The 24173-nt window shown below is 39.3% G+C and overlaps 1 protein-coding gene across 1 annotated transcript; it reads left to right on the forward strand.

Annotated features, from left to right (window-relative positions):
* Positions 1–20953: 20953 nt before the first annotated feature.
* LOC138901186 (uncharacterized) lies at positions 20954–21610 on the forward strand. The gene is made up of 2 exons (XM_070188930.1): positions 20954–21115; positions 21197–21610. Exons 1-2 carry the CDS (start codon positions 20954–20956, stop codon positions 21608–21610), a joined length of 576 nt encoding a protein of 191 aa, XP_070045031.1.
* Positions 21611–24173: the final 2563 nt, after the last annotated feature.

Raw genomic sequence — 24173 nt, forward strand, 5'->3', positions numbered from 1 at the left:
GATCGTGTAGGGTTAATTTAGGCAGTGGGAGAATGTTTCATCGCGATCGTGTGGACAAGTCCGCGATCGCGTAGAGCAAATGACTGGGCAGAGAGTTTAAGTTCTGAAAATGAGACTTTCATTTTTACCGATTTGGAGCTCGGATTGAAGTGATATTTGGGAGATTTTCAGAAAAACAATGGGGTAAGTGTTCTTAACTCAATATTGGTTTAATTACCCGAATTCATCATTATTTTTATCATTTAATTGGTGAATTAAGTTGAAAAAGTTTGAAAACCCTCTTGGATAAATTTGATGATTTGAGGGCTGAATTGTTATCAGAATTTAGTAATTTTGCTATGGGTAGACTCATGGTTGAATGGGCGTTCATATTTCGTAACTTTCACCGGATTCCGAGACGTGGGCCGCACAAGCAATTTTTGAGTTAATTTCGGATTCTTATTGAAAAATATAGTATTTTCTTATGAAATTGATTCCTATAATATTTGGTGACTGTATCGAATTATTTTGGCTAGATTCGAGCCATTCAGAGTTGGATAATCGAGAAAAAGGCCTGCTAGTGGATTAAATTGGAGCAAGTCGAGGTAAGTCTCTTGTCTAACCTTGTAAGGGAGAATTTACCCCATAAGTGATTTAAATTAATAATTGTTGCTAATTGTGGGGGCTACGTACACACTAGGTGACGAGAGTCTGTGCGTAGCTACTATTTATGTTAAAGTCCGGGTAGTTTAGGACTCAAATCATGAATTATATGTGTTAATTGTATTCTTTATTTAATTAATATATTTGGACTATATTGTGAATTGCTAGGGAAGATAGTAAAAGATTGAAATCTCATATACTTGAATTTTCTTATAAATTAATTAATTGTTAAAAAAAATTATACATCGTCTTGTATTAATCTTATAATATATATATCCTCATTCCGGAGGTACATAAGAGAATGTCCTCCTTTCTTGTGGAGCGGGCCGAATGCCTCGGCAGTATAGATGTATCTATGGATCGCGCCGCACGTCCTTCGGTAATGTACACAACATTCTGGATCGGGTCGTACGACCTCGGTAGAAATCGTGTCTAATAATAATAATTACACTATACCTTGATATTTTAATTGTAGCTTGTGAAGTTAAATAAATTGGGAATTATCGTATTTGAAGGAATATAATTATTTCTGTTGGTTAAAGAAAATTATTGTTAATTCTATAAATCATGTTGATTTAAATATTTTTATTTTTATTTTATTTTATTTATTATTATTGACCCTTAGTGAGTGTCAAAGTCGACCTCTCGTCACCACCTCTTCGAGATTAGGCTTGATACTTACTGGGTACACATTGTTTACGTACTCATGCTACACTTGCTGCACTTTTTGTGCAGGACCTGAGACATGTGATATAGTTGGACATATCAGCGGGCACCCACGTTATCTAGAATCTTAGTGGTGAGCTGCCTTTCTGAGCCGTTCTGCAGCAACTAGTGCCTCTTCTTGAAATTTTATTCTGTCTATTTCATTTCAGACAATATTTAAAATTATTTTGTATAATCTACTAGATGCTAATACACTTACGACACCAGGTCTTGGCACACACTAGTAAAACTTTTGGATTTAATTCTGTTTTTGTATTTTTTTTAATTTACCAGATCTTTTTATATTGTCTTAATTCTTGCAAGCTATAAGAGTTTAATTACTCGGTTATTTTTTAAGGAGTTGAATATGTGTTTAAATCACTAGTTGGCTTGCCTAGTTGTAGTGTTGGGCGTCATCACGACCTATAAGTGAAATTGGGTTGTGACATACGATTTGGCTTGAGTCGTGCTGGACACTGCCCGAAAAAACTATTTCAACAGTGTGAAATGTTTTCTCATGATTAAACAAGTTTACCTCTATTTTGTTTAGAGGATACAGAAATAGACAAAATATTTGTATTACAATAATCCAACAAGATTGAAAAGAGAATAAGGACAAAGAAAATTTATAAATAAAATTGAAAATAAGAGAGGCTAAGCGAGAAAGAGAAGAAAGCTAAGTAGAAAGAGCTTTTTGTTTCTGATGATTGAGAATTGTGTAACCAATGGTGGCTATTTATAGTTGTAATTGCATGGAACTTTGTTTTTGCAAGGCTAAAACATGGCAGAGCATTTGCAACTTTTTACACTTCTTTTGCCACTTAACATAGCCTTCTAGAAGCTAAGACATTTGTCCAAAAAGCTTTAAAATATTGCCACAGATTGATTTTCCTTTCTGGGTTATGTTCAATTCATGGCACTGAGACATATCCGACCCGTATCTTAGCCGGGGCGACCCCGTACGGCTTTTCTATAGAAAATTGGTGTTTGCAGCCATGGCTGCGTCGCCTTCCCTTTTGCTTTGACTAAAATGCAGCAAATCTGAACCCTCACGAAAAGTCCCTTGTATTAGCTTGTTTGACCATTCATCTAAAATTAGCTTATTAGATCTAAGAAACTAACCCTTATTTTTTGGGACCTCAAAGTCTGCAATTATGAAAATGACGCTCCCTTTTTCTCCCCCCCCCCCCCCCCCCGAAAGGGAATTAAAGAAAGGAGGCAAGAACAGAGATTTTGAGATTTTCTTTGAAAGGGTGGTTGCCCCTCTTTGTTTCACCATTGATTTTCCTCCATTCAAAAAGAAGAAGAAGAAGAACAAACAGCCCTTGTTTGTGACAAAAGCATAAGGGGCAGAAATGATTTAAGTTATATATACTAACATCTTTGTCTGGAGCCTTGGAGTAATAATAAAATTGATTTCGTGTGATCTATAAGTTTTAGATTTGAGCCGTAAAAACAGTCACTAATACATTAGTGGCAGATCATGTCATTGGTGGTTTCATGAGTTACACCAAAGTAATGACCACTTTATTGCCAATTTATAACGGTTATCTCACAAGAAATAATACACTTTAATATTAAAATGCACTAACACTAACAGTGACTTTGAGGATCTAGATTAAGTTTAGCAAAGTTGTTGATTTGTACTGTTAGTTTCAAGGTTGAGGAGCAAAAATGTTCACTTTTCTTATATATCAAGGACTATTTCTATTAAATTGTATAGGTCGAGGACTAAAATAGTCTAACACCTATATAAGGAGCATTTTGATCATTTTCTCAACTATTGGAAGTTCAGCCCAGAAGGAAGAATGAGGCCAACAGGGGTAAGAGGGAGTTCTAGGAGGGTGGTTGTTCCCTCTTGATTTCTCCATTAATAAGACCAACAACCCTATTTCTTCAAAAGTATAGATAAAACTTTTATTGATTTGAGATGAATTATAATGGATTAAAACCCCTTTATTTATAGAGGAAAAGTGACTTAGCTACGAAGCAATAAACTCTAAAATCTCTCTAAAAGATGGGCATTCACCATAAATAAAATACTATTTATAACACACCTCTTGAATGTCTATTCAATAGATAATGTGCATCATTAAAACCTTAACTAAAATAAAACCCAGTGAAAAAAAATTCTAGTGAAGGAAAAAGAGTACGCATGTTTAATAATACGCTTTTTGGTTGCCTCGTTAAAAATCTTGCATGAAAAATTCAGTGGGACAAAACCTTGTAAGAAAAAAAGAGCACAACACTTATTAACTCCCCATAATGAGACAATCAATTTACATAATCTTTTTCATTGGACAAAGTTTTCAGCTTGTATGACGTTTAAAATTCGAAGATTTGTACATATTTTTTTCAGTTCTTCCATCAATCTTAAAAGAATTTAATTTTTTAGTAGCTTTAAAATGTGTGCCATAGAGTTTAAATTTTTGTATATTTAGTTATGCATTTATTAATAATATATTAACTGCATTTAATATTTAATTAGTGAAATATGCATATCTTTTGAGATTTTAAATTTGAATAATTTCTTATATTTTATATGTAACGTTAAAAAAGGAAAAAAATTATTTTCTGATAAATTTTGTCTATAATAGCCAGAAAATGTTTAAAAGTCAAATGATGTTATAGGTATATAACAATCATTCACTATAAAAGCCTAAAAATACAGAACAAACGATGCTGATATATAAATGTTTGACTGTATAACCAAAAAATCAATAGCCCTTTCAAATAAACAAGAAAAAAGAAAAAACGAAAATTCTTCATCCAAACACTCCCTAATATATTGCTCTTCCTCTTCTTTTTATGATGCTGCTACTGATTAAAGGGAATATGAAGATTGCTTTCCTTTCTGGGCTATGTTCAGTCATGGCATTGAGAAGATACCCGACCCGTATCTTGACAAGGCGACCCAATATGTCTTTTGTATAGCAAACTGGTGTCTGCATCCATGGCGGCATCGCCTTCTCTTTTGCTTTGTTTAAATACAGTAAATCTGAGCCCTCAATGCCCAAACAGAGTGAAAGTTAGCTTCAATGAAAAAATGATTATATTATTTATTTATTATTTATTATTTATGCATTTGTTTAGTTCTGCTGGTAAGCGCATGATAGCTTGCTGGAAGCAGTTATGAAACAAACTGAATATTACACCCAAACCAACTGATTATATTAACTCACTAGACAGAATTACAATAACCAAAAATCAATAGAACAGTAGAAAACAACACTAAAGGAAATAGAGTAGATGAGAAGAGAAATGGTAACCTAGAACTAAGAAGGAAGGGGATGAGAGACAGATTCAACAGGGGATGAGAAGAACGGACTAAGCCGAGGCTTTAACATAATTCGCATGCTCTGTATTTCCCCCCGAGTCCCAAATATAATGATGTATCATTCTATTCGGTTGTTTAGTCATTGAGCCTCTTCTCAATTTAGCTTCAGGCCCAATACTCCCAACTGGATCAGATTTGTTGCATACTTCTGGCCCATAATCCCATACTGAATCACGCGGGTTCACAACAATACATCCCGCCTCAAAAAGAACCTTGTCCTCAAGGTTCAAGTAAAGCATAAAATGCAGCAATATCCGCTTGACCTTGTCAACAGAAAACAGTAAATGCAAAGCAACAGTAGGATAATTGGTTTTCTCTTCCCATAGTTCCGCTTGACATCTAGGTAGTAGAAGCATAACAGTACAACAATTAGGATCACCATCTGGCCGCAATGAGATCAATCTAGCTAAGTGTGAAGTTGCACCATGTATTTTATCTTGGAGTAAAAACAATGTTATCCAATCAAAGGAGCCCTCAAACTTCAAAACACTAGCCTGCATGAGCTGCTCGACTTTAGCTTCTGAAAGTTTTGAAGCAAGCCGAGCCAATCCAGATTTTATTCTTTCATAAGTGATTGTTCCACTATTGTTTGTATCCATGCTCGCGAACACATATTTTAGATACTTGATTTCTTCTTCTGAAAAATCTTCTGCAATGACCTTTATTGCTGGTTTCATGAGATTGCCTATTACTCTGAACTGCTTCTGTTTGGACATCAATACATGGTCTATTGACTTGTCTGATGCTTCCTCCCATTGAAGCCATGATTATTCAATAACTTTTGCTGAAGTACTTCTTTGTTTCATATCCTCTGGTAGCATTGTTGGAACTAGGTCCGTTGCATTATTTGTTATGGATGGCCATGGACTAAGGAGAAAGTTATTTACTCCATCGATGAAGATATGAAATTCAAAATTAGTCGCTTGCATTGCATATTCATTCTTGCAAACCAGCAGGGAACTCTCTAGCTTAAGCTCCTTATGAATAGCAACCATGAAACGACCATTGTGGACTACATTTGGAAGCTGTCTAAAACTATCAGCATGGTCTTTCTCTAACGAACATCCTCGGGTGATGGTTCGATCAAACAACTTCCCTCCAGCACACAGTACCATCAAAAGGTTCATGTAACACTTGTCCTTATAAAATGATGTAGGTAAAGTAGTGGAGCGATTCAGTACTATGCAACTCAGAATTAAACACTGAAAATTCTGTCGCAAAGACTGCTTAATGATTAACACGAACTATTCCAACCAAACTGGGTTTGTAGACTCAACCAACAAGATATAATCAGGAACATATGTCTCAATATCAGGGACCTCACTAGCCAATATGAGCTTTTTATCACGTGGCAGAATAGACACACACTTAGAAAAAGAATCACCCATGACTCCTTATGTGAAATTGGACTTAGCAGAAGACAATTTGGAACCCTTTGAGGAATATTGTCAAATACTAAGACTACACTGGTTCGTGATTTTTCCTCCTCCGCAATAGTAGTTCCACTTTGGGTTTCCACATTCCAATTGAAACAAAAAGGAAATCACTAAGGAATTAAAATTACTGAGTGACCTTTCTAACAACTCAGTAGCTATCTCGAAATTGTCCACAAAGATAAATATAACAAAATATAGTGTAATGGGCAAGTACCGTGATTTATCCAAATGTACATTCAAGTGCTCAAATAAAATGCGTGGAGGAACAGACTCACCGGGATCAAATGGAAGGTATATAGATATATGCTCATGAATCAATCTGATTCCATCCAAAGTCAAGAGGCCATTCCTGTCCCCGAGTGATTCGACCACTTCATTGTCAACCAAAGGTTGACCGGCATGGTACGAAAACTTATCAAACGCCTGACTCACATCAGTTCTAGAGTGCTTGTCATCTTCATATGTAACTATGCTACCTTCTCCATTGCCAATGATAAAAGGAAGTCTATAGGCAAGGATAATGAGATGGATATTTCCAGAATCTTCAATCTCCGACTCCAGCTCTTTGGTGAGAACATGACAAATAATCTCAAAGTCATCTGCCATAGGTGAGAACTGTTGAAAAGTTTGCCCAGCTCCTTGAGAAATATTATCAAACATCTCGCCTTCGCGCGTTGCTGAGGATCCCTTAATTGGATCGATACTTGCCGAAACTAGATCTGTCATGGGCTGCTTTCCATCATCGACCCATGACCTCTTGGACGCGCCCCGTGGCGTCCCGGCAAGCTTCCCAACGCCTAGCGCCACGGTCGGCCCCGTGGTCTCGGCAGCGCCAAGTGACAAGCGAGCATGCGCCTTTGTCGCCCCACCGATAATCAATGCCAGCGCCCAGTGGCTGGCCAATGCCATCAGTGCCGCGCGCACCGACAATGCCGCGCGCACAAATTATCATGTTGCCATCAGCGCCGCATACCCAGACAGTGCCCCGCGCACAGACCCAATGCCAAGCACCAGCGCCCAGCCGCTGGCAGATCTAAATAGTATCGCGCGCGCCCACAACAATGCGCGCGCAGACCCTGCTGCTCAAGACAAAGTTGCTGCCATCGGACTTGCTTCCATAGAAGACTAAGTCCTTTTCATTGTAATTATAGAGTAGTTTTACTTCATTCATTTTCAGTGTGCTTCTACAGCTTTCTTAGGTCAACTCATGTAACTTTGGTTTATTTTTTTAAGCATTATTAAGGGGGACCAAAGCATTCAAGCATTCAAATAATTCTCTGTACTGGTGTCTCTCCACCCCGACACCGCATTGCATCTTGTAATAGCTTTCATCATCATCATCAATACAATCATCAGCTTTCATCATCAGTTGCTCATTTTTCGCTGCTCAATTGCTCACGACTTTAATTTTTCCGTACGACACTGACAATCTAGTCTAGCGTACGGCGAGGACCTCAATTGGCGCATAACAACTGCACTGACATCAGTTGCTTAGCCTTACGTCGCCCTTCCAAGGAACTTCAGGAAGGCGCCGCGTAACAGTTGATATCAGAGCCTAGGCTCGACATCGGACGAGGGAACTCATTGGTATCATCATCACCATTTCTGACCATGGTGAATTACGGGGATCGCATCACGACCCTAGAAGAGACGGTTGACGCATTATGGCCCATCGTGGATACGTTGCCTGATCTAAAAACCAGCCTAGTGCAAAGGTTGGACGACCTGGACCGCAGAATGCGGCAGGCCAAAAATGACATAGCAAACATCAGTCAAGACTCTGAGGAAGACCGGCAAACGGCTGCCGTCGAGGCAACCAAAATTCATGGCCAATTCGAGGACCTCCAACAGGAGCGTGCCGAGGATTTAGCCCATCGGGAACTAGAGGCAGACAGACTGACAGTCATGCAGCAAACCATAGACAACTTGACAGGCCAGCTCAATGTTGTCAATGCTGCCCTTCAAAGCCTGCTCAAAGGAGGCGAAAACCACATCAGGGGTGCCATGAACATTGCCCCCATGCCACAAAAGCTGAAAATTTCGGAGCCCAAGCCATACAACGGAGATCGGGATGCTAAAGAAGTGGAAAACTTCATCTTCGACATCGAACAATACTTTGATGCCGTTGGACATTTGGAAGAATCCAAAAAGGTAGCAACTGCTGCCATGTATCTTCAAGGCGATGCAAAACTCTGGTGGCGAGTCAAATACGAAGCCATCAGGGCCGGTGAAGATACTCTCCAGACATGGGTAGAACTGAAGGCCGCCATACGCCTGTAGTTCTTCCCCGAAAATGTGGAATACAATGTACGGAGAAAGTTGCGTGAACTCCGCCACACCAGGTCGGTGCGGGACTACGTGCGTGAATTCTCCGCACTCATGCTAAACATACGAGATATGGGGGACAAAGATAAACTGTTCGCATTCATAGAAGGTTTGAAACCTCATGCTCGTATGGAGCTGCAAAGACAACGGGTAGATACCCTGCCCAAGGCCATTCAAGCTGCTGAGTGTCTTGGGGATTACCAGTTGGAAATTCAGAAGGATAGGCCCCAGCCGCCTGTCCGAGGGGGATACAACGGGAGCCAACCTAGTAACGGTGGCCCCAACAGAAACGGAGGAGATCGAGGTACATCCAAATCCAAGACTCCTTCCTCAAGCAGTAACACTACTGCATCAGTCAACAACCATCATGGGAGAAAGCCCCCATTAGAATGCCGTCACTGCGGCGGGGAACATTGGAACAATCAATGCCCCAATACACAAGTCAATGCTCAACAAACTGTTGACGATGATGAGTCAGATACCGACGACTCAGACGGCGCCGATCAAGTAGGTGCCTTCAACGCATTTGTCGGCTCCATTCATGATACCTTGGCGGGAACCAGTACTGGCAACCCCAAGAAGAAGGCATTCCCAATCGACAAGAAAGGGAAAGGAAAGGCGGACGAGAGGCCTCCCACATCACAAAAGAGGACCTTAATGTTCGTTGACATGAAAGTAAACAGCAGACCTATTCGGGCATTGATAGACACGGGTGCTAGCCACAACTACCTGGCCTCAACTCAGGTGCAACGCCTCGGTCTAGCAGTGAAAAAATGCAAGGGTCGTGTCAAGGCTATAAACTCTCTATCTCAGCAAGTGAGTGGAATAGCCAAGGAAGCGCCAATCCAGCTTGGCCCATACAAGGGAATATTCGACCTACGCATAGCTATCATCGATGACTTCGAACTGATAGTGGGATTGGAATTCCTCAGGCAGACCAACACCATCCCGGTACCATATGCCAACATGCTCCTAATGATGGGAGACAACAGGGCCAAACCCCACACCATACCGTGCATATCCAAGAAGATGGCCGCTGGAAACATCACGGCCATGCAGTTTAAGGAGGGAACCAACAGACCTGAACCCACGGTTCCGGCTGCCTCAACATCATCAAACATGCATCACATCATCGGGGTCCAACAGCTCATGGCGCCCCTCATTGTGTGAAGACTTGTCAAGCATTCCAAAAGGACAAGTCGGATCACTCAGCACAAGCGGGACTCTTGGAGCCGCTACCTGTCCCACAGAGACCTTGGGAAAGCATTTCCCTGAATTTCATCACAGGATTACCCAAGGTCGGAAATCATGCAACCATCATGGTGGTAGTAGACCAATTTTCCAAGTATGCTACCTTCATCGCAGCCCCACAGAACATATCAGCAGAAGATACAGCTCGACTCTTCTTCTCTCATGTTGTCAAACATTGGGGTATGCCCAGCAATATCATTAGTGACTGCGACCCACACTTCACTAGCAAGTTTTGGACCGAACTCTTCAGTTGCCTCGGATCCAAATTGAGTTACAACTCAAGCCATCATCATCAGCAAACACACGATCAAATAGACCAATTCAATGACATGCTGGAGGAATATCTCCGCCAATTTGCAACCGGGTCATAGATACATTGGGTGAAGCTTCTGGATGTTGCTCAGCTGTGTTTCAATTCACAAAAGTGCGCCCATACAAACAAAAGCGCTTTTGAAATTGTTACCGGACAGCAACCACTACTCCCACAAAATATGAATGCACCAAACATACCATCATCTCATCGAGCTGTCAGTTTCTCTACAGAATGGGAACAAACTTTGAAGATAGTGCAGAGCTATCTTGTCAATGCCTAAGACAGGGCAACGAGGCATGCCGAACAAAATCGTCGCTTTGCCCAACATCAAGCAGGGGACAAAGTGATGGTAAGAACCCCGAGGCGGAACTTGTTTGCAAAGAAGACCCAAGATCCTCGCTTATTGCCAAGCTACATCGGGCCTTTTTCCATTGAAAGGCGCATCGGGAAATCCACATACCAGCTGAACACACCAGCCTGGTGGAAAATCCATCCAGTCTTCCATGCCAGCCACCTCAGGCCAGTTCAGAAATGCATGGAAGATCATTCAGAAAGACATCTCACAGCACCGAGGGGAACAGACCTCCCAGCCATCAAGAGCCTGACCAATCATCATCATCCTGCAGGTAAGGCTCCGAGGACGTCGCCAACTCAGGTGGGGGAGAATGTCATGGGCTGCTTTCCATCATCGACCCATGACCCCTTGGACGCGCCCCGTGGCGTCCCGGCAAGCCTCCCAACGCCTAGCGCCACGGTCGGCCCCGTGGTCTCGGCAGCGCCAAGTGACAAGCGAGCATGCGCCTCTGTCGCCCCACCGATAATCAATGCCAGCGCCCAGCGGCTGGCCAATGCCATCAGTGTCGCGCGCACCGACAATGCCGCGCGCATAAATCATCATGTTGCCATCAGTGCCGCACACCCAGATAGTGCTCCGCGCGCAGACCCAATGCCAAGCACAGCGCCCAGCCGCTGGCAGATCCAAATAGTACCGCGCGCGCCCACAGCAATGCGCGCGCAGACCCTGCTGCTCAAGACAAAGTTGCTGCCATCGGACTTGCTTCCATATAAGACTAAGTCCTTTTCATTGTAATTATAGAGTAGTTTTACTTCATTCATTTTTAGTGTGCTTCTACAGCTTTCTTAGGTCAACTCATGTAACTTTGATTTATTTTTTTTAAGCATTATTAAGGGGGACCAAAGCATTCAAACATTCAAGCATTCAAACAATTCTCTGTACTGGTGTCTCTCCCTCCGACACCGTATTGCATCTTGTAATAGCTTTCATCATCATCATCAATACAATCATCAGCTTTCATCATCAGTTCCTCATTTTCCGCTGCTCAATTGCTCACGACATTGGTTTTCCCGTACGACACTGACAATCTAGTCTAGCGTACGACGAGGACCTCAGTTGGCGCATAGCAACCGCACTGACATTGGTTGCTTAGCCTTACGTCGCCCTTCCAAGGAACTTCAGGAAGGCGCCGCGTAACAGTAACTATGCTACCTTCTGCATTGCCAATGATAAAAGGAAGTCTATAGGCAAGGATAATGAGATGGATATTTCCAGAATCTTCAATCTCCGACTCCAGCTCTTTGGTGAGAACATGACAAATAATCTCAAAGTCATCTGCCATAGGTGAGAACTGTTGAAAAGTTTGCCCAGCTCCTTGAGAAATATTATCAAACATCTCGCCTTCGCGCGTTGCTGAGGATCCCTTAATTGGATCGATACTTGCCGAAACTAGATCTTCAGAAGCAGATGTAGATTGCATAAGAGAAGCACTAACCTCATATATGTGAGAGCTTTTATCAAACACTTGGACATCCTCTGAGTTTCCATTGTTCCATTGCATCAGTAAGGATGTTAACATCTGATCTCTCTGTAGCAAACACCTTGGAACAACAGCAGCCATGTGACATATTGTCGAACACTTGGGCTTCAATTTCTATAGAATATTCCTTGATTGTAGCCATGTGACCTTCCGGCAATGCGAGATGCTGTTTACGAAAACAAATTTGCACATTTGCTGCAAAGTGTTCCCAATCCGTCAATTGCTTGTTCCGGAGAAGCCATCGGAACCACTCCATTGCCTCACCGTCTAGGTAAATAGATGCGCGTAATAATTTGTTATTTTCCGATATGCCATATAATTCAAAGTAGCGTTCAGCCTGAGAAATCCATAACTCTAGATCCTCGCCACTGAATTGTGGGAATTCCACCGGAGTAGACTTACTCGTTGTAAGGTTTTCAACCAACTCATGTAACAATGAACTAATTTCAGCGATATCCTTCGACCACGAATCCTTCACGCCCCTAATTAAATCATCGATAGTTCGAAATATTTGGTCCTCCATTGAAGATCTTTGGATAAAAGCACCAATGAAACAAACTGAATATTACACCCAAACCAACTGATTATATTAACTCACTAGACATAATTACAATAACCAAATGTCAATAGAACAGTAGAAAATAACACTAAAGGAAATAGAGAGTAGATGAGAAGAGAAATGGCAACCTAAAACTAAGAAGGAAGGGGATGAGAGACAAATTCAGCAGGGGATGAGAAGAACGGACTAAGCCGAGGCTTCAACATAATTCGCATGCCCTGTATTCCCCCGGGTCCCAAATATAATGTCCTAGCATTCTATTCGGTTGTTTAGTCATTGGGCCTCTTCTCAATTTAGCTCGAGGCCCAATACTCCCAATTGGATCAGCTTTGTTGCACACTTCTGACCCATAATCCCATACTGAGTCACGCGGGTTCACAACAAATTAACAATGCTTATATATTTCTATAAACCTAGCTTCTAGAGATGCATGTGAGGATCATACTAAAAATAAAGATGAAAGTGGAATTTTGAGTCAGTGATGATATGATTCTTGGAAAATGGCGTTATTGATTTGCATTGAGATGGTATTAAACTCGTATCTTGACAAGGCAATCTGGAGGAGATTGCAGCCATGGTGGTTTTGAGAAACTCAATGTCTTGATCATAGTGAGATATGAGCCTCATATGAAAATAGCAAAAATCTCATTAGTTTAAGGCTGAGACTGCTGTGAAAGTAGAGGGTTGTGCCGTTGTGGGGAGTTTCAATTGGTTGTTTTGCCCTTCTATGTCATTCTCTGATGCCGATGATCACTCAAATGGAAACAATTCCTAATTCCAAAACCAGCCTTTTGGTGAAGCTATAGAAAACCTCTATATTTTTCTTTCTTGTTACTCCTGTTTCACTTTTATATGATGCAACGAGGCTATGAAGTTTTTTTTTCTTATGTGAAAGATGAGTCAAGACATATATTTCATACCTAGTTGGTCGGTAATTTCAAATTTCTGCAGATTGCACATTGAAATTACCGACCGAAGTCGGTGGGTAGTTATGAATTTTGGGTATTTTAATATGAGAATTCCGATCAAAATAGGTCGGAAATCGGTCGGTTTTCTGGGAAAAAACCTAGCAGAATATGACTGCTTTTAAGCTACACCACATGCCAATTAAAACCAATAACCATCCTATAATGGTAGCATTACATTGTTGTCATTCAATCACAATTAACCAACAACAACAACGCTAATAACAACAATAATTAACCAACGCCAACCACAACAACAACAATACAAATGTTCAATAATAAAATAATATCAACAAAAGAATATCAATAGTACAATCATCATTCAAAACTATTCCAACTAAATATTCATAAGTTCAAGACTTTGTTTAGCAATACACACCATTCAAGGAGTATTTTGTACTGCATCATCTCCATCACTACAACTAGAAGCTTCATCGTCAGCATGGTTCGAAGGATCACAGCGAGAATGATTAGCATATGGGGAAGACTCACGAGACCGGAGAATCGGGAACACACCACTAGCAAGAAGATTGGCCAACTGACCTTGAAGGACATTAAATTGTTGGTCCATCTTTTCTAGCTGACTTTGAAGGCTATCAAATTGTTTCTCTCTCTTTTCTTCTCTAGCCTTTGCCTCTTCAAGTTCTGCTGACATCTTTGTGATCTTCTTTTCCATAGCCGAGAGAGTCGACCTATCAAGTGCCTCGCCCTAGGCAGAAGTCCCTATAGCTTGCAATCCATCCTTGTAGCGCCGAAATGATCTCTCTGGAAGGCCGTATTCTATCACTTTTTTAGGACCACCGACAATATCCAACCAAATCTTCTGCGCTTCTTTGTCTGAAATGGAAGGTGGGTCACCTTGCTCATTCGGTGGCAATCTCTAGCTGTACTCCTCCACAGTAGTCTTATAGCCACCCTTTATTTAGAAGATAGAAAATTATTAACTATATAATATTATAAATATTAATTTAAGTTATAATAGTTATGAAACTTACATATGTAGTCTCCACTCGGTCCTCGACCCATCTACTTGGATCTGTCGGTGCCTTTTTCTTCTGGATGTGAGTCTCCATGAAGAACTCATCGCGAGTCAGCTTCCTCCCATATTTTTTCCTATACATTTAGTAAAATATGTTAATTGAATTAAAATAAATATAGTTAGATAAAATTAAATTTAAATGCTTTAAGAAATTACCAGTAGTTTCTTCGCAGTCCCTATGCTCCTTGCACCCACACAGTGCAAGGAGGGTGCAAGGAGCCACCCTTCTCAGATGCTCGAGAATTCTTTCTCTGCTCACTCTTCTTCTCGAAATTCTCAGTAGCCTATTGCTTCGGTAGATCCTCCTATAAATGCGGTTGAACCCATGAAGGCTTCTTGGATTTCTTTCGACAGAACAGAAGGAATCAGATAGTCTCTTACGACATTTGAACTCAAAATTTGCAAGAATGTACTCCTCCCATGCACCCTTACTATGCAAATGAAGTGTGTAACGTTAGAAGAAAATATTGTTAATATAATGCTTAAATAGATAAGAACTGTATTAAAATCTTAAATTGGTTGAAAATATTCTCCACGAGCTCGAGTGGAAAATCACTCCAAATTGCATATGGTTCATCATACAACCGGCCAAGAGCTTCAATGATTATTTTTGTAGTCTGATGACTAGGTATGAACCTGCAACATAATAATTACATTAAATAAATAAGACTAACTATTATATTCAGAAAAAAACAAAGAAGTAATAAATAAATCTTACCCATTGCCCTCAGGCCTAATGATCATCCTATGGTAACGATCATACCACACTACATCCGGATCTTCCTCCTCCAATGTATCTAAAGCGTGCGTAGAAGGGGAGGCATCTGGCTAAGTGCTACTATCCCAAAGGTGAAGTCTATAAATGCTCGGATACTTGACCAGTGGATCAACTAGAAATTCAATTATATTCAATTAACCTAGGATATGTTTTTATCACTTTATTTAACCTAGAACATGCATAATTCTTGATTTTAACTGATAAGATTCTCATGCATACTAACAACCTTAGTAAATTAAATATTGAGTTTTAATGTGTGAGCGATCGAGTCTAAGTATCGGCATCCACCACGCTAGAACACATTTCAAAGAAAAATGTACAGTGCTATAAGATGTAGAGCTATATTAAAACTTAAGTTGTAGAAACAACAACATATACTCGGTCAAATTCCACGATATATATATATATATATATATATATATTCTTAGATAATAATAATCTATAAATGTTTGACCGTGTTTGAACACTAATACCGACCAATATCAGTCGGAAACTTCATCAATTCTGTTTTGAAAAATTATATTAGTTATGGAAAAATAAAATATAACCTGGGCGAGAAAAACATAATTCACTATTCCGACCGATATCAGTCGGAAATGAGGAGCTTATTCTATTTTAACATTTTTTCGTATATAATAAGCAAGTTTAACCAGCTTTTGGTCAAATATTGACCATATTCCGACTGATTTCGGTCAAAAATGCGAAATGTGTTAGATGCTACAATATTTCGATATTGTGGGACCACATTTACCGACCGATGTTGGTCGTTAAATTTAAATAAAATTGGTTATTTGACTTTTTCAACCAAATTACACATTTTCCGACCGATGTCAGTCAGTTTTCCCTTCCGAGCGATTCCAGTCGGTATGCTTTGGACGATTTTTGGCAGTTTTCTAGGTGTATACTTAAGAGCAGATAGACCATCCACCCATTGCCGCTATCCACTTCTACTAAGGCTGAACTTAATAGGAGCAAGAGACTTGGAGGCAACAACTAGAATGGAATATTATTTAATCGTGGAAATTCCATGTCAGACGCACCTATTAGAATCGGAACAGACCAATTACGAGATCCACCTATCATCGCTGGCATAACCATAAAAAATCATTAAAAGAATATGAGCCGTTATTAACATATTATAAAGTTGATGATTTTCACCAAGAATTTGATCGTTTGGTCGTGCTAATTCTATACGAATAAGTTCTGAAAAGCATGTACCCATCACTCCAGCAATGACACCGAAGATGAAATAAAGAGTCCCTATATCCTTGTGGTCAGTGGAGAATAGCCATTTGATTAGAGTTGTCTTAAAAATGAGATGATTTTATTTTCTTCTTTATCAGAGAGGGTCCCACAAGGCTTATTTATTGAAAATGGGGGAGTGAGAGGGAGGGTGGAAGGAAGAATGGAAACCCTCACTTAATTGATGGGAGATTTTGATCCCCCTTTTCCTTTTATCCTTTCCAGTTCCGATTTAGGAAAGGGTCAACGCAAGGATCTTATTTCAAAGCAATCTCTGAAATTTTTCCTTATCGGAACGGGTCTTGCATGAAAATAGGATTTTAAATTGAGCTCCTAATATACGTTATTGGGATGAGATGGCTCCTATGAGCTCTCCCCCAGGAACCTCAAGAGGCGAAGGCCCTTGCCTTCGTTCTTGGTAAGAGCTTCACAGAAGTCAAGCTTATTGCTAGCATATCGGCTAGACCCAAGCTTCGATCGTGACTGCTTGTCACTTCTGGTCTCCTTATTCTGTCACCCGAGATCCAAGTCAGCACCGGTAAAGATCTCTTGATTCCTCGCAGTCGTGCCGGCTTGGAAGAAAGCTACCTTTTGCCTATCTCACCTCCTTCCTTCAGCTGGGCGAGCCTTCACTTTTTTGATCGTCTTCTGCCTAATGCGGTACCCCCCTCCCATATTTTGGTTCACATTGGGCTTACCTTGTTCACAGGTCGACCCCATGGCTGCAAGAAAAGGCGATCTTGTGTTATACTCCGATGATATATTTTCTACCGATACATGCAAACTCCCATCGTGTCCCATATCATATTCTGTGAATCGAAAAGGGAAGCCTACTCATCTATCAAATCCTCTCGTAGATCATTGTGGTTTTACAAAGGGGAGCGAACTCTTCTATCGTGTTGCATTTTCTAAGGCGGACCCCCGGGATCCATCGTACTGGAGTGATTCGAGAAGAATGATTAGGTTCAATTCTTTGCTGCAATCGCTTCGATCCACCCCCTCGGTGAAAAATCATAATGCGCCCTAAGAAATTTCTACTAGCACACTTTCCTATACTCAAAGTGAATTATCTATGTTCTCTCCTTTGCCTCATTCTTTATCCCGTAATCATTCGATTCTTCCCCTAAAGCTAGCTCCTCCTCCTCCTTCTCCTTTTGTATATGATCCCCCTTGGTCCTTTTTAAATAACATTCTCGACTGCCTTCAGTCCGGTTGTTCGGTCGCCCTCTAGCCAGTGACTAGCCCAGCTATGGAGCTAGTTCTACACCGCCATATCGAGACTCTCTTTTAAAAGTGAGATACCAGCTTTCATAAGAGGGAAAGATCACTCCGTCATGCAACACAGTAGTGTTTATCTATCTAGAAATTTTATAAGAGAGGAAGAATCGTAGCGTAGGGTCGACATAAATAATCGGTTAAAATAGTCTAATGAGAAAGCATCAGCTCACGTTCGTAGTTGCAATAAGTTTTCTTTTTTTTTAATCGAGATTGGCTTTTTCTTCCGTCTACCCTAATGAAACCTAAAATCTTACTCCTTCGCTTTCTCGTTCTGATAGAAGAGCTTGCACATCTTCTCTTTGGCACTCATCCTTCGCTTGGGGAGTGCTCTCTCTCTTCTGTGTTAGCGAAGGAAGGATAAGAGTATGAGCAATCGGCCGAATGATTATTATTCCATTCACGATTATATTGTATTTATCGAAGCAGAACAAGTCTAATACCCCAGCCCTAGTTTTGGGAGATGTGATTTCGATCTAAACCTGGAAACTCATATATTTATATATATAATTATTTTGTCCTTTTAACCATTTTTTGCACTTTTTCCATCTCTATATTAACCAAGTTTAGCTTCTCTAAGTGATGTCAACATAAAAATGAATAAAGAATCTATCATTTATAACTGACAGTGTAAATCTTTTTAGGTATCTGTATATTTAACTTTTTGTAGCAAGCTGTCTGCCTCACTAATTTTGTGGTTGGTTGTCCCATTGCTTCTATTATGCATACACACACATATAATGCATGTGTAATAACAAATATATGATTTAAACTTTATGGGTTATATTTTTATGGTTCTTATAACTCATTGCGCTTTTTGAAATTTCCGATATAGTGCTTAATATTTGTTGAAATTTAATGAAATTATCATATATATATATATATATATATATATATATATATATATATATATATATGTATATTTATGTTCGTGTAGAAAATTATGTGTTCAGTTCCACTTATGCTATGTAATGTCAGATTGATCAATAAGAGTTAGTTGATTTATAACCCCGGCCCTGCCTTATACCTATGAGGTGAAAAGTCAAAACTAATAATCTCGGATGGGGCTATCGCCTGCCCAGTACCGGAAGGTCAAGAAAGTTGGTGACCTGATGACAGGGGAGCCGACGATCGAAGCTCCGTTGAACGGCGACCGTAACTATAACGGTTCTAAAGTAGCAAAATTTCTCATCGGGTAAGTTCCGACCCACACGAAAGGCGTAACGATTTGGGCAGTTGATTCAATCTGGAAATGAAAAGTCACGTGTCCCAATAAAATGATGCAAGCGCATTAAAAAAGGGACCATATAATATTACGTCAGTCACAGGGGTAATTTTAGACATAAAGATAATGTTGTATGTATTTTTGGATCAAAAGGTGGACAAAACGTAAATTTAAACCATTTACCAAACGATAGGGGTGGTTTTTAATCCTTTTCCGATAAATAAATAACTTGGAGAATAAAGTACAAAATAATAATGTAACAGTTAGAGTATAAAGATTAACTTACTGTTTTGAAGAAACATATACTTAATTACCATTTGATGCAATTAGGACAAAGCAAAACAGTACTAGGAGAAGAGTACGTAGAGAAAATGCAAGATTCATCACATCACTCACATGTGAGAACAAAGGAAGAACACATATTCCCCATATTTAAGGGAAGATAAGATAATGAAGACAAGTAAATAATTTTAAGACGACTTATCAAGTACTCTAGACAAATTTTATTGTTAAACTTATGTACCGATGCTACCAAACTGCCATTTTCCTGTTGTCCGATTCTTAGGGTGTGTTTGGTATAACGGAAAATGTTTTCTTATAAAAAAAAAATTTTTTTTGGGGGGGGGGGGGAGTTGGGGTGGGTGGTGCAGAAAAACGAAAAAACAGAAAATTAAAAATACAAAAAAAAAGTAAAAAAAAAAATTGAGGAGGGGGGGTTGGGGGGTGAGGGGTGGGTGGTTCAGAAAAACGAAAAAACAGAAAATTAAAAATACAAAAAAAAAGTAAAAAAAAAAATTGAGGAGGGATTGAGTGGGTGGGTGGTGCAGAGTGGGTGGGTAGCGTAGGAAAACGAATAAAAATAGAAAATTGAAGTTGGAGGGGGTTGGGGTTAGATGTGAGGGTAGGTGAAGTTTTTGAAAAATATTTTCCTAACTTTTTCTAGGGAAGTCATTTTCCTCCAATTTCAGGAAAATGTGATATCTAGGAAAACATTTTCAAACTATTTTGTGCAACCAAACAGTGAAAAATGGAAAAATATTTTTCGAAAAATATTTTCCGTCATACCAAACACACCCTAAGTTACGAGATAAAAGGGAAATAAAGTTGGTCCTCTATCGATTCTTTTAAATGTCATTATTTAGTTGGCAAACACTATAGATTCCCTTCGACTCAAATGTGAAACAATATGATCTTTATTAACGCTTACACACATTGTTATTTTGATCAAATACCTTTGAAATAATGTTTGATCTTCATCCATGATCTTTATGCTGATATCAAGTTTAGATGCCATTAAATAGAAGTTTAAGAAGCAATTCCACCAATTTATTTGGACTTGGTATCAGTGATAGCAATAACAATAAGTTGAATTTTTTAGGATATGTTGAATTTTCACCCAGATATTTTGTAGGTAAGATCTTTCGTCTCTTCACTCCTCGTATTTACTTCCGTTTACATTAGCAATCAAGCAAACAATGAAGAGAAGAATAAAGATGAAGGGAAAGTTCGAGTCTTGAAGGTTTCAATCAATAAAGGTGAAAGCTTAGAGAAACTTAAGGACAATGGATATTTGATTTTGTCTATGTTTATAAAAGGAAGAGGGACGACCCGGTTTAATTCTCTGAATAAGTCTTTACAACACAAAGATAGTTGGCCCAATACATTTCTGACTTTGGGCCCAAACCAACAAAAAACAATCAGCCTTGTAGATCCTTCTAGTACATGTACACGTATATATAGATAAATCTTTGTTTCTTATTTTCTGTATACAAAATTTAAGTTGGATATAGGTTAGCCAATGATAGGAAGGATACCTGGAGTTAGTTAGGAGAGAGGAATATTCTTTTTGTCTTTCTTCTTTTGTATATATACACGAAAACATGTACATCATATCATTCATTCGAAAAAGAAATCAAATGCATAGAAACATTCTCCAATCTCCTTGCTCTTCGTACATGGTATCAGAGCAATATGTGCTCAAACTATCATTTTTTACCTCTAATCTTCTTCATTCTCTACTTCATCTATGGCCCCTTCTTCTGACGTTCAGTCCACTAATGATTCTAGGAATTCTTCTGTCATTGATCCTTCAAGTCCCTACTATCTCCATCCACCAGATTCACCTGGAATGGTCTTGGTGAACTCACTCTTTGATGGAAAAGGCTATGCCGGATGGATTAGGACCATTGTTATTTTTTGAGCCAAGAACAAACTTGGTTTCATTGATGGGTCTTCTGTTGAACCTATCACTTCTTCTCTTCACTATAAGTCCTGGAGTCGCTGCAATGATATGGTGATATCCTGGATACTCAACTCTCTGTCAAAGGATATTGCAGGATCTATGCTATATTCCAAAAGTGCAAAAGAGATTTGGAAGGAGTTACAAGCCAGATTTGGGCAATGTAATGGAGCCCAGCTTTACCAGCTCCAAAAAGAGTTGAGTGATGCAGTGCAAGGTGCATCTGATATAGCAGGCCATTTCACTAAGGTCAAGAATATATGGGATGAATTGGATGCTTTTAACACCTTTGACCACTATACTTGTAAGTGTTCTTGTGATGAAAAAACAAAAACCATCAAGTGTCGTCAAGATGGAAGGATGATTCAGTTCCTCATGGGACTTAATGATGCCTATTCTGATGCCAAAGTTAGCATCCTGATGATGGCCCTTTGCTCTCTATGAGCCATGCCTATTCTTTGCTTATTCAAGATGAAAAGCAAATAGAGGTTCATGTTGCTGCACATCCTTTTGATACTGCTTTCATGGTCACCAATAAGAGGTTTTCCACCGTACAAAAATCCAACAACAATCAGCAGTTTCTTGGTGCCGAAGGAAAATTCAAACCATACTTTGATAATCAAAAGTGTGGAATGTACCGCACTTACTGTAAAATGACCAATCATGTTGTTGCTAATTGTTACAGAATGATTGGATTCCCAGCTAATTTCAAGTTCACCAAATCCAAAAGGTTACAACCTTTAGCACACAATAATGCTACCTCTGTTGGACCAACAACAAACAATGTGCAGTCAGTCCAGGGTATGGATACAGGGACTTCTGCAAATCTCATCACTCAAGAGCAATATTCTCAGCTTTTTCAATTGCAACAGGAGGTGAGATTGTGACAACAATGTGACAGATCTCTGATGCCTCTGCCTCATCCAACTATGTTGGTATAATCACACCTCAGTTAGATCCTACCTCCTTTTCCCTTATCTCTCATACTAACTCCTGCTCTTGGATTCTTGACTCTGGTGCTTCAATGCACATGACATATGATAAGTCTTCACTATTTAATTTTGCTCCTTTACCAGCATCATTGTATGTTAATCTGCCTAATTCTGATAGACTTAAAGTCACTCATCAGGGGAGTGTTACAAACTACCTGCCCTTACTCTTCACAATAATCTTTTTGTACCAGAGTTCAGGTTTAATCTATTGTTAGTTCACAAATTCACAACATAATTAAACTTTCTTTTAATCTTTGTTTCTTTTGGTTCCATATTGCAGGCCCCTTCAATGAAGAGACCAGTGGTTCTTAGTGAAGTAAATGAGGGATTATATCTTCTAAAGTTAGTTCCACTCAAGCCTAATTCAGTCTCAACCTTTCCTAGTCCAGTTTCACATAATAAGCTAGTTTCTCAGTCTATTTGTAATAGAACATATAGTGTTGCAGTTTCTAATTCAGTGTCTAATTTAGTATCCAGTCCTTTAGTTTCTAATTCTCCTAAGGTTTCTTCTAATGTAAGCCTATGGCATAAGAGAATTGGGAATTTTTCTTTTACTAGTGTGAAGCATTTATCCGGTTTTCATTTGTTGTCTTCTAATGATCCTTGTGATGTATGTGCAAAATCTAGACAAGCAAAACTTCCTTTCCCCACCAGCACAATTTCCACTACATCTACTTTTGAACTCATTCATGTGGACACTTGGGGGCCTTATAAAGTTCTTACTCATGACAACTACAGATATTTCCTCACCATTATAGATGACTTTAGCAGGGGCACATGGACATATCTTTTTCAGACCAAAAGCAATGCCTTTTCTGTTTTAAAATATTTTTTGGCAATGGTTGAGCGACATTCAACACCTCTGTTAAGGTAATAAGATATAACAATGCAAAGGAATTAGGAACTAGCCTATCCAATTCAGATTTTCTTGCTTCAAAATGGATTTTACACTAAACCACTTGTGTTGCCACACCTCAACAAAATGTGATAGTCAAAATAAAACACAAACACCTTTTAGACAATTGTCGTGCTCTCCTTTTTCAGTCACATTTACCTTTATCTTATTGGGGGGAATGTCTTTTAACTGCTACATACCTAATCAACAGATTTCCTTCAAAGGTTCTGAATTTCAAAACACCTTATGAGGTCTTGTTTAAGAAGGTTCCTTCTTTTGATTCTTTGAAATGTTTTGGATGCATTTGTTATTCCACCACTCTTTCTCACCTAAGATTCAAACTAGATCCCAGGGCAGTCAAATGTGATTTTATTGGTTATCCATTCAACCATAAGGGGTATAAGCATTTAGATTTATCCTCAACGAAAATTTTTGTTTCAAGAAATGTAAGATTTTATAAAGATGTTTACCCTTTTTCTTCTATTACTGATCCTTCTCCTATTTTTTCTGTGTGTTCTTCCTATGGTCAATCTACTGTTATCTCTCTTTCTCCCCAACCACAGTCTCCCATTCTTTCCAATTTTTCCCCACAAAATCATCATTCCATCCATCCCCCTCCTGTTTCTACCCCTGTTTCATCTTTTACATCTTCCTCTACACAATCCTATTCTTCATATAGTCCTATTCCACTAGACTTTTTTGCTGTACATTCTCGTAGTCCTACCACACCTCTTCAGCTCAGAAGGTCACTTAGAGTGTCTAATCCCCCTCCTTATTTGGTAGATTTTGTATGCAATGTTGTTTATTTCACTAACCTCACTACTTCTTGTTTTGTAGCTTCTGTTTCACCTCATGTTTTGCCTTTTTCTGCTCTATCTCATTCTAACCAGTCACTTATCAACTCTATTTCTCATATACAAGAACCTACCATATTTTCTCATATACCCATGTTGGCAATGGCAGCAGAATTTGAAGCCTTGGAAGCCAATCAAACCTGGGATGTGGTTGAGCTTCCTAAAGGGAAGAAAATATTACCATGTAAATGGGTCTATAAATTCAAATATATTGTCGATGGAAATGTCGAAAGGTTCAAAGATAGGTTGGTCATTAGAGGAGATAC

This window comes from Nicotiana tomentosiformis, chromosome 11 (assembly GCF_000390325.3).
Source record: "Nicotiana tomentosiformis chromosome 11, ASM39032v3, whole genome shotgun sequence".
NCBI lineage: Eukaryota > Viridiplantae > Streptophyta > Magnoliopsida > Solanales > Solanaceae > Nicotiana > Nicotiana tomentosiformis.